Genomic DNA, 11530 nt, shown 5'->3' on the forward strand with positions numbered 1-11530 from the left:
TTACTCAAACACGTTACTGATGACAAAAGAAAACAGCACTAAGCCTGCCTTTGTTCGAGCCAAGGCTGGACGAGGGGATGGATTCCTCGCCGCTACTCATGTGTGGGAATCATCCACACTCCCGCCGCGAGCCGCCTGTCCTCCACCAATGAAACGGCTCGGCCAGGTGAAGGGAGAGCAGGGCGAGCAACCCCCTGTCGCAAAATGACGGACAGGACGAAGCTTTTCATCATCGCATTAATTACAGTCCATTGAGGAATGTGCAAAATCAGATTCATAAATCTGCATTTCTCCTCATCCTCCCCGGTGAAAAGAGCAGGGATTTGTTGTACGACGCTCTCTCCTTCTCCCCTCAGCAGCTTCCCGGATGACTGACCTCAGCATATGTTTGCAGCCCTGTCAGTGACCTTGCTCTTTTCCTACCCTTTGACCCGGGGCCACGATGATGAGGCTGGTCTGGTTTTGGTCACCACAGTGTCCCTGGAGAGCAATAAGGGTTTGACATCTCCCCTCGGCCTGACCTCTGCAGCCTGAGGGACATGTTTGTTACTGATGATCTAAAACTTCAGTCTTCTCCTATAGGAACATTTTGGTGAGCATATAAGATCAAAATCGCCTTTTCCAGTATGATAAAGAGTAGCAGATTTGCTTTTGACAAAATATTCAGATTGATAATGTCATATCTGGATCTTTTACATCATAGAATAACTTAAACATCACAGCTTTTAATTAAAAAAAATCATAATGATCAATGTCTAAATATAAAGGCTCTCCATGCAAACATTACATCATCTACAGCCAGTTTGATGCAATGTATCACAATACAGTAAAAGAAGCAGCTATGCAACACACACACACACACACACGCTCACACACACACACACACACACACACACTCACACACTCACACACGCACACACACACACACACACACACACACACACATTCATGACAGAGACAAATTCAATCAGATGAAAAAAACAGGGTGTGAAAGTTTAACTTAAAAGTAATTAAAGTGCAATTCACAACAATGGAAAACAAATATAGAACGTGAAAACAATCATCATCTGACAAAAGGACAAATATTAAAAAATGTTTTACTGACTGTATAAACAAGCTGTGATTCTACAAACACAAAGGTTGAACAACGAAACAAGTGCAACTTCAACTTGATTTTTAAATGAAAGTAAATACATTTTGAATTTAAATAAATTTCCCTTGTTTCTTACATGTAGTTGCATTTGCTTCACACGTGTGAATATATGATCTCATTAAATTGGCAGATTCACTCTCACATTAAAGATCAGATTTTATGGCTTTGATTTCAAATTAAACTAAATGTTTAGCACACATTTATTAATTGTAGCTGGTGTTGATTGGAGAGTAATTGTTGTCATTGAATATTTCTGTCCATGAGGGTGATGTACAAAACAGCCGGGGCCGGCAGGATAACACAAGCCATCCAGCAGGAACAACACCTACTGTCAATTCGGCTCCATGGCGAAATTCGTCTCCCCTCTGCAAGAAAACATGTTTAGCGCCATTAATTTGCCAAAAACAATATCCGCTCATCAACAGAAAATCTGTAAAGGAACCAGAGTTATTGTCGAGGGGCAATTATCAGCTGAGAGCAGCCAGGAATTAACAGGCCATAAATGGGGCACACCAACAAAGAGCAGCGATAACACAATACACACTTACACAAGATGTAAAATGACAATAGAGGAAGACTAAAACCAACTATGATGCTCATACGTATGGAAAAGGAGATAAGACAGTTTAATAATATACGGCCCAAATAGAAAGAAATGATTAAACTGGATAATTTTCTGGGTCCTTCTCTCTCACTATTAAACATATACCACTGGTAAAAACATTGTATCTCACCATGTTCCGAAATCATGACAAAAGTATTCCTGGATACATTTTACAGTTTCCCCTGGGCCTTGATACACTATCTCAAATGTAGTCAAAATCGCTTTTGTAACTGTTGGACAGGCCTTGGAGAAAACAATAAGCACTGAAAACGCTCATCCGCATTTATATTCAGCTCTGTAGGAGTTCCTGCCTTCGTTGTACATTATCAGACGAGTTAAACGGCACAAACATCTGCTGCCCAACTTCAAGGTCACTTTGAGTTTGAGCACATGCAGAGCTGTGCTGTGAGAAACCCTCATCAACAAACAGCGCAGGTGAGAGGAGCGGGGAGCTGAGGGGCCGTGGGTCAGCAGTTCATAATCTCGCCTACACGCTGAGTGACAGTGATGGCACCGGCTCACTCGCTCTGTGTGTGTGTGTGTGTATGTGTGTGTGTTTGTGTGTCTGCGGACGCATCCTCACGCCGCGGTCATACTGCATTCAACACGGCGAACAGGCATATCTTCAACAAAGGACAGGAATGACAATGAGGCACACGAGGGCCCTGCACATTGGGAATCTGCTGCCACCCAGAGGACGTTTGGTTTCACACGGCACATGTCACACCACAAAGGCGCCTCTACCTGCATCTGGGTTTGTTGTTGTTTTTTGTTTGAACATGAACACAGCAAATCACCTGCAGCACAAACCTTGTTGCCGCATCAACTAATGGGACACTTACACGTTTTTGTTCATCATGTGGTTGTTGTAGGTCAGTACTGGCTGGACGCTCTCTTCTTCTTCAGGCAGCTGCAAATGAACAGATTTCAATTTGTTAAATGAGCATTTGGCTGTGTCGTTTTGTTAAAAGAGCACAAAGAATGATTCATTGATTTAAGTGTATTATAGGTGATCAGCCTAAACCAAATTCTTATATCATACACACACATGATCGCACATGTGTTATGTAGGCAATCAGGCTGAGTTTAAGTGGTAATTCTGTTTTTTTATGAGCGTTTTCAGAGCATTTTCTTATGGCTCCTCTGAGTAAAGTATTGCAGAAATTCTTCCAGCCTGAACGGATCTCAGCGGTGGTGTAGAGGTGGAGGTGAGAAAATTTCTTCCATTGACCTTCACACGACTCCCAAGTGCCTCATTGGCTCACGTGGGAGTCATCCACATGACTCCCACATCAATGAACACTGAGGTGTGAACGACTCTCAGAGGAGAAGTATTCTGTTACTCAGAACTGAAAAAAGCTGCGGATGAGTGAAATGAAACGAAATATCTTCAAGGATGAAAAGCCGAGACGGTTGCTTTGAACAACTGCTATCAGATATCACGAGCCATTTGCAAACACAATCATAACATTATAATAATATGAGGGTTCTGACACTTTTAATGTGTAAAAATCGGAATGAAATGTGACCTGATATTGGTATTTCTATTTCAAAGTGTAAAAACCCTTTTCATGGCTTTTAAGATTGATCCCTCACCTCCCAGTAGGGCTCGTCATTGAAGCAGTTGTCATCAGCAGCATCTCCCCAGATAGGTAATCTTAAAATGAAGCCTGTGAAACACACAAATAAATCAGAAAGCCCTTATTGCAAATGGCAGAACCTCTAATACAGTGACTAACACTACAACATCGCCTTTGGTCGTTACATGTATTTTGATTTGCACGATCAACCTTAAAGAATATTTGATCAACAAAATGATTCCTTACCAACAAGAATGCCGCCGCCTACACCAAAGCAGATCGCCACACACAGCCCGGCTGCCTGGTAACCACCTTGACGATTGGGCGTGAAGTTTTTGAACTTACCCTCAAAGTCAAAAGTGTTGATCAGCCTTGAATACACAGATTTAGTTGTCAGCAAAACAACAAAAGTCCACTTGTGGGCGTAAATATCACAAATATCCCACAGTTTGATAATCAGTCACTCACCCCTCTTTGCCATACACTGACTCAGTTGCGGCTGCAGCAGTGATGGCGCCCACGATACCACCGATGACTCCTGGCACTGCATGCAGGTTATGGATTCCACATGTGTCCTGGATCTTCAGGTACTTCTCCATGAATGGCTGCACAACAAGACAATTAGAAACAGCTGTTGTTTAACCCTTGACAGCTACAACACAATGCGAGGAGGGGAACGCTACCTTACCGTGACATAGATGTAGCCCAGCGTGGAGATGACTCCACAGCAGAAACCTACAATCAGAGAGCCGTAGGGCATCAGCATGAATTCTGCTGCAGTTCCCACGGCAACACCACCGGCCAGAGTTGAATTCTGGATGTGAACCTGAAAAACGGGTTGATCGTGAAACTCCAATCATCACTTTGATCCACCCAGAGCACCGATACCATTACCCTGTTTTATTATAATAATGTCTTTTAATCATAATGGTTTAACTCTACTGTTATTGCACCACTGGTAGTACCATGTCCAGTTTTCCGTGCTTCTGGAAGAGGCTGGAGATGGCCACAGTGGTGAGTACAGTGGAAGCCAAAGCCAGGTAGGTGTTGATGGCGGCCCTGTGCTGCCCATCGCCGTGGTCGGTGATGGCTGAGTTGAAGCTCGGCCAGAACATCCAGAGGAAGAGGGTCCCTACACAGAGAGGAAGGAGAAGCCATGAACCGCCAGAATGATGGGAAGTGGAATTTTTGCAAGGGTGAAAAAAATTAAACTTTCACAAACAATTCAAAGAACTAAAACCAGACCAACCGATCATAGCAAAGACGTCCGAGTGGTAGACGGATCCCTGCAGCCTGCTCTGGTCCAGGTTGGGCCGATAGAGCATCCACGAGATGGACAGACCATAATAACCTCCAAATGTGTGGATCACCATAGAGCCTCCAGCATCTCTGGCCTTGAAACAAATGTGTTACGTACAGCTATGTACCTCGATTATTGAGTTTTACCGTTTGTGACTTAATTTTCATTTATTTACTTTGAATATCTCATATGAGTGATGATGACACAAGAGGACTCCATGGTGACCAGTGTCTCCTCTCAGCATCTCTCTCGTGATATGTACTGTATCTTCAGCTATGTCATGAAATGTTCCTTTGATTTGTCAAAATATAGATTATTTGTGATATTCAAAGGTGAATTAATAGTTCAACCTTACATGTATGAGGTCCAGGATAATGTATTCTTCCACAGCAAACAAGGTAACTCCAAACAGAGTCATAACCAACAGCTGGACTGGACTGACCTTCCCCAGCACGGCCCCGTAGGCAATCAAACAGCCTGCCACACAGAAATCTGCATTGATCAGGCTAAAGGAGAAGAAAAAATGGTCAGAGAAGTCAAAGAAATGTCAATATAAGAGCTTAATCCCTCCACTGTCCGTCTCTGTCTCAGATTCCTCATATCTATTTCATATCTGTTGACACACGGGACTTCAAACTGTCATAATACCAACCACATCAATGTGACTTTATCTTTCTGTTTACTTTGCATTGTGTAAATCTCATGCGGCAGGACAACTGGTTTCTCCACCTGCTGTGTCCCAAACCCAGTCAGGCTTGTGTTTTCATGAAAACAATGTGGGACGTTCATTCAAATCACACGTGTTCATGTCAAACAGGATGTGCTGTGATGTGAAATGTGGAGAATCAGTATCTGTGGGTTTGTGTTGTGATATTTCTTGACAACAGTTTAACAGAAAGGGCCATTGTAACGCGTGAGAAAAATGAAACAATTACTTCTCAATTCCAATCTTGATCTTTCCATCAGTGTAGTCCAGGGAGTGGAACCACCCCTGCATGAGCAGAGCCCATTGGAGGCCGAAGGCTGCGATGAGGAAGTTGAACCCCACGGCGCCGAAGCTGTAACGCTTCAGGAACGTCATCAGGAAGCCGAATCCCACAAAAATCATCACGTGTACGTCCTGAAAACCTGGAGCAGAGACGAGGGGAGGGGGAAAGGAAGATGGATGATGAAGAGTAAAAGGGAGAGAGAGGTGGCGGGGCAGCAGAGAGCTCAGTGCTTAGGATGATTTCCTCACTGTAAAGACGGAGAGGAATTCGATCTCTGGCTCCCTCTGCTCTGGTCTAGGTTACATCCCAGCCTACCGTCACGCAAGTAAGATGGATGGGAAACTCTAAACTCCCCACAGGTGTTAATATAAATGGATGTGTATATCTGCCGTAGCACGAACCTCTCCATCACCCAGTGCATGCTGGGATAGACAGAACGCCACATGACACGAAAAACAAATAAATCTACGAGGAAAACGATTAAATTAACAACCGAAGGGAGAAGATGTGGGACAGGTGTGCGTGACGAGGTTATCTTATGTCAGCCAAATCTAATTAGAGAGGTTCCATTGCCTAACATGATAAATTGCACCATTCCTCTATCATCCAAGGTGTTAAAGGCTTTTCAAAAAAATGTATTAACTTCTTCAAAATTAAAGTTACACATGTACGAGTGGAATGGAATCGATTTCACACACAGGAGTGAACCACAATGTATATGAAGGTAAATATAAGTTTCCCTTCAACACAAAAGGTGTCTGATCTTATGAATGAAGGAGGAGGGACACACCCTGTAAGACGACACAGGTTCAACGCCCCGTCTGCTGGTAGCCATATTGTTTCAGGTTTGTGGGATATGACACCCAACACTATATCTGAGCTGACACCTCTGATGCCCTGACATTGACAAGGCAGTTGTCTTCCTTAATGTCAAACCCAAACAAATACTAATAAAGCCACACCCATACATAGACGCACACGCACACTCATGGCTTTACCCAAATATTAAGTTAAGACATTATTATAAAGCCAGAGGGGATCTTCATGTGTGAGTCAACAGAGTTGAAATGGAATGAAGTCACCAGTGTCTCCACGTGATCAACAATGAAGAAAAAAAAACAACTGATCATCTTTGCTAATAAAATTGTAAGAATAAAGGCACGGGATGTAAAAATTAAAAGTAGATACAATTATAGTTCTTTCTAGATAACCTTGATACAGGAAAAATAGTATATCTATTAGAAAACAACAAAACAAATAAGAAATCAGGTTACAGTCACTTACTTGGATATCTGAAGTAGAAGTCATTCTCAATGTCACTGGATATGTTTTTGCGCCTTCTCTCTTCCACCCAGTGTGTATCAGATTCCTCATTGTATCGAATAAAAACACCAAATAAGATGATCATGGCTATTTGCCACACAAAGCAGACGGCTGGAAGGCTGACACGAACGTTGGTGTTTTTGGGCCGGTCACATAGTTCCCTGAAGCTCTGAATACAGCCCATGGTGCCTTTTCTCCTGGCTTTCCTCTGAAGCTGTTTGGAGCTAAGCTGTCCTCTGCAAAAAGTGACACCTGAAGGCTCCTGATTATCATAGACATGTATGAAGCAGCCTATAGAGGGTGTTTGCACCTATTTGAGGACACTCCCCCAGTCACTCCCACCACTCTAGCACCTGGAATGAACTAAATTGACATGGCGACACATCTTAAGTGAGTATAAAGCTTCCTTTTCTAATTCATCTTGTTTTATGTCTGTCATGATTAATCTCAGTTATACAGGTTGGAAGATCTTTGTATTTATATATAGAGACCATTGCATTACAAGGAATTATATGAATTTAAATCTTTTTGGAAACCTTTCTTGACATAATTGAGTGCTTCTGAAAAATAAGTTTAGCAGTGATATGAAGACAGATACAACAGCATTCTTAATCTGTGAGTGTGTGTGGTCGAAGCTCCTCTGTACAAAGAGGATCCTGTCAAGCATTAAGTGTAAATAATGAGTATTCATGCTGGCTCCCACAGGCATTAAAGAAATGCACGACAGGTTTGACTCAGTCAACCACATTTAAAATACAGAGACAAGGATGCAGTCAGACACACACAGACAGACAAACCTTCCAAAGACAAGTAGACGAGTACAGTGCATATATCACTGGTAATAAGTAGTAATGAGTGCCAAAGCAAATAGAGATAGATAGATAGATAGATAGATAGATAGATAGATAGATAGATAGATAGATAGATAGATTATCATTATCATCAAACACGCTGCCCTTTGTACTGTGTAGGGTCAACCGGAGTTCCTAAATGTTGGCAGGTCAAGGATGATAAATAAAAAGTTAAATACTTCAGTCAGTAATTGATGAAAAAGTCAATGAATGAAAATGAAATGTATTGTCACACAGCGGAATCTAAGTCTCTGTTCTCTGCATGTAACTCAGCCTAGGAAGATGGGACACTATTCTTTTGTAGCTCCACTTCATAATTGAGGCTGAAAATATATATTTTTCAGAGCAAATTTCACTTTTTAAAGTCTCAAAAGAAAGAGAGAAAGCTGATATATAAAGTCTCTGCTTATCTATCTATGTTCAACTCACACACAATTAAAATCTCCCCATGTCACAAATCTCAGAGTGGAATTTCATTTCTTTAGCTTTGTAAATGTGGAATCAGTGCATTGAGAAATTAGGCAACATGTTTTGCTTCGTAACTCCTGAGGTGTGCCAGTTGAGGGTTGACATGTTGACATGACAACAGGGCTTCCTTCTTTCCATCATCCACGTTTTAAAGGAAAATACTGCATGATGTAATATCTGTGGACTAAACAGTCGAGTTGGCTGCTGCAGGACTAACGGCCACGTTTGAAGTGACCCGTTTGACATGAGGACATCCTGACCTGCCCGTGCTGAAGGTGCCACCATCCAGTACAGGGGGGGTTGTCACATGGAGATCGAGTGCTGTCATCATTAAATTGAGCAGGTAGCCGTGCTCATTGCTCTTACTGCTCGGCTTAGCATCGCTGTCTTGGTGATGTCATTCTGCCAGATGATGTGCTCAGTACGGCCGTGTGTATGTTGTTCCCTTCATCCTCTCAGACTTAAGTTTCAACAATGATGAAGAACTCTGAGGAGGGAAAGAGATTCACATTTGATACATCGGTGTCTGTGATACCTTCTTGATTTACTACTTTAGTAACTGTGGTTATCTTGGTATCATCTCTTTTTTCCCTCTTCTCTGGTGTTGGTGTTTGGTCGATGCAGGTAGTAGATCACGTGCTAAGAGGAGCCGCCATCTAATGTTACAGTATAAGATCAACACAGAGCTGTTGTCAGTGTAAACAGCTTTGTGCCACTGTGGCTAAAACCAGCTTCCAGAACGGTCTTCTAAACAAATACATATTGAAACTATTACACAATCTCAGAATAAAGAGATTACTGCAGTGAGCCTAGGCTGTTTATACTGTAAGCAGTAAAACCTTACCAGACAGGTTTTTTTTATTCACAGTGGAACTGAGTAGGTTGTGACAAAACAAACCACTTCAAATGTAGCAGTGCATTTTTTTGTATTTGTGTAATTATTTTAGATGTGAGGAGTCCAAAGTTTTTATTACAAAACATATTTGGCTGATTCCCTTAAGTCCAGAGAACTATTTTTGCTTTAGTGAGAACTACAATTACACATAAAACCATCTTGAGTGCCAATAATACCACCTGAAAAAGTATTTTTGACGCCTAAAATACATTTGAGAATGTGATCAACATAAACGAGATGTGAGCCTTGTAGATGTGGAAGTACAACACAAGGTTTTAATGTTTCAAAACAGCAAGTTTGTACACATTATAAACCCATTAAATGAGTCACAAGTTGCTGTTCCAGCTTGAGAAAGTCTTCATCAGGCAGGAGAAACCTCTGAATAATTTCCACTACATCTTTCTCTGTAGAGCGATCGTAGTCGTGCTTGTTCTTGAAAGGCAAATGTCCGGCGAGCTCACACAGAGCAACGTTAATAGCCGATTCCTCTTTGGCTCCAAAGCAGGATATCCTGGGCCATAAGGCCACACGCACACCTTTCCTAGAGCTGCGTCCCTTCTCATCCTGTGTGCAGTCGCCGGGCAGAGACCCCCTGGTCATGAAGAGGTTGTGAGCAACATCTCCGTCCACAAGCAGGTCAGTGACTTGACAGATGGCCTTTGTGACTTCATCCAAATGCTCTGATTCTGTGTAAAATAAAAAGCATGCAGGAAATTCTTCCAGGCGGTAAAATCCCCTTTCAGGAACCAGAGGCTTTACAGGCACCGACTCTATCTTCAGCTGGTGGGCCAGGAAATATCCGTGTAGATGTAGATGATTGACAGATGCAAACGCTCCCAGACTGTTGAATCCCACGCGAAAGCCTGGATCTGAGCTCAGGAGCACAGATTCGATTCCGACCCGGATGGCAAATTCTGTCAGAACCTGCGGCAAACAGAGTGAAGGGTCTGGAACAAACAGGCAATGTCCAAACTCCAAAGGGCTCACATTGACTATGACAATGATCCTACAAGGTTGATCCTCCTGGGGTCGAGTCTCCTTTATCATCTCTAATATGATTTCTTCTGGGTTGATTCTGTTGAAATTGAACTGCCCGGCATTGAACTCTTGCTGGATGCTCAGTATCTCCTGAGGTTTCCTTCTCTCGACCCCTCTCTGGACATTCAGCTGGGCTACAAAGCCACATGGGCCCGGTAGGATTCGGGTTTGCAGATCCCCCAGGTGGTAGCGGAAGAGCCCCCTGTCCATCCTGTCCCTCCAGCCAGCTTGGAGAGTTGAGTCAAACCTTGTTGGTGTTGATGGCACCACCCCAGGACCATTTTTACCAGTCTGACTCAGATCTGTGACGAAATCCTGGTTGCTATAAATAAACTGGAGCACCATGGTGGGTCTGTTGATGATTGGAAGAGAGAAGAAGAAAGCTGTTCATCATCATCATCATCATCATCACAGGACGCTCTGTAATCAGCTGTATATGTGCCTGTGACACTGCATGCTTTTGTTTTTTAGAGCTATGGTTGCTTCGTGGGTTGTTTGGTAAAATAACAAGCCGTAAAACTCAATATTGGGCTCTAAATACTACGTTAAAAGTCTCCTAAAAGAAACGTACAAATACTCACTTTCACATTTGTGCAATACGCGTGTTATCTGTTTTCAGAAGCCGGTTAATTTCCGCGTTTCCTCGTGTGTTACGTCATCGGCAGCTAGTGAATTACTTCCGGTTAAGTTTTCAAAATAAAGCCCCTATGTTTACGTGTTTAGTAACCCGGTTACTGTGTGGTGTAACCGGGGTCACGCTTCTTTTGGTCAATATAGACCTTATGAATTACCTGAATTACCACAAATCCCCCTTGATGTCATCATTGTGGTCATTTAGCTATGTGTTGATTTCACAGTCAATTTTTACCCCTGTATCTGTTCTGTTTGTGTCTCCATTCAGCAACTCACAAGAATAAAAAAGGCTTTTTGGTAATAGATAGAGGTTCTGCCTTTGGTCACATGAGAACCCCCCTTCCCTCTTTCCAAAAACTATTTTTGTTTGGCATTAAAACAAATATTACCCAGACTTTACGTGCCCTTTTTTTTATACCCCTACAACCCACACATCCAATCTCATCTCATTGATTACACCTGGGTCCAATTTGGGAACATGTCCCTGAGTCATACATTTTCTTCATCCCTAAAGTAGATCAATTTAATGACTCCATGTTGATTAATTTGTGAACACAGAAATGACAATATCAATAATTTCGTTGTGACAGCATTTGATGAGTAATTATTTACTTTATCGAGCAACTATATTTGGAAGATACCATTACTAGAATAGTATCAGTATAACATTTAACAGTTGAGTAAGTATCCAATTAT

The 11530-nt window shown here is 42.3% G+C and overlaps 2 protein-coding genes across 2 annotated transcripts; both read right to left on the minus strand.

The window, feature by feature from the left end:
* Nucleotides 1-709: 709 nt before the first annotated feature.
* On the minus strand, nucleotides 710-7241 carry rhcgb (Rh family, C glycoprotein b). The gene is made up of 11 exons (XM_076142153.1): nucleotides 6911-7241; nucleotides 5573-5765; nucleotides 4993-5143; nucleotides 4587-4731; nucleotides 4303-4469; nucleotides 4026-4163; nucleotides 3806-3942; nucleotides 3584-3708; nucleotides 3354-3427; nucleotides 2600-2667; nucleotides 710-1518 (listed from the first exon to the last, which is right to left on the minus strand). Exons 1-11 carry the CDS (start codon nucleotides 7131-7133, stop codon nucleotides 1485-1487), a joined length of 1455 nt encoding a protein of 484 aa, XP_075998268.1. The 5' UTR covers nucleotides 7134-7241; the 3' UTR covers nucleotides 710-1484.
* A 1979-nt stretch (nucleotides 7242-9220) lies between these two features.
* gdpgp1 (GDP-D-glucose phosphorylase 1) lies at nucleotides 9221-11197 on the minus strand. Its single transcript, XM_076142154.1, has 2 exons — nucleotides 10783-11197; nucleotides 9221-10553 (listed from the first exon to the last, which is right to left on the minus strand). The coding sequence occupies exon 2, from the start codon at nucleotides 10544-10546 to the stop codon at nucleotides 9470-9472; it is 1077 nt and encodes a 358-aa protein (XP_075998269.1). The 5' UTR covers nucleotides 10547-10553; nucleotides 10783-11197; the 3' UTR covers nucleotides 9221-9469.
* Between the last annotated feature and the right edge of the window lie 333 nt (nucleotides 11198-11530).

This window comes from Genypterus blacodes, unplaced genomic scaffold, assembly GCF_046128005.1.
Source record: "Genypterus blacodes isolate CSIRO-AG114 ecotype Tasmania unplaced genomic scaffold, CSIRO-AGI_Gbla_v1 ptg000021l_1, whole genome shotgun sequence".
NCBI lineage: Eukaryota > Metazoa > Chordata > Actinopteri > Ophidiiformes > Ophidiidae > Genypterus > Genypterus blacodes.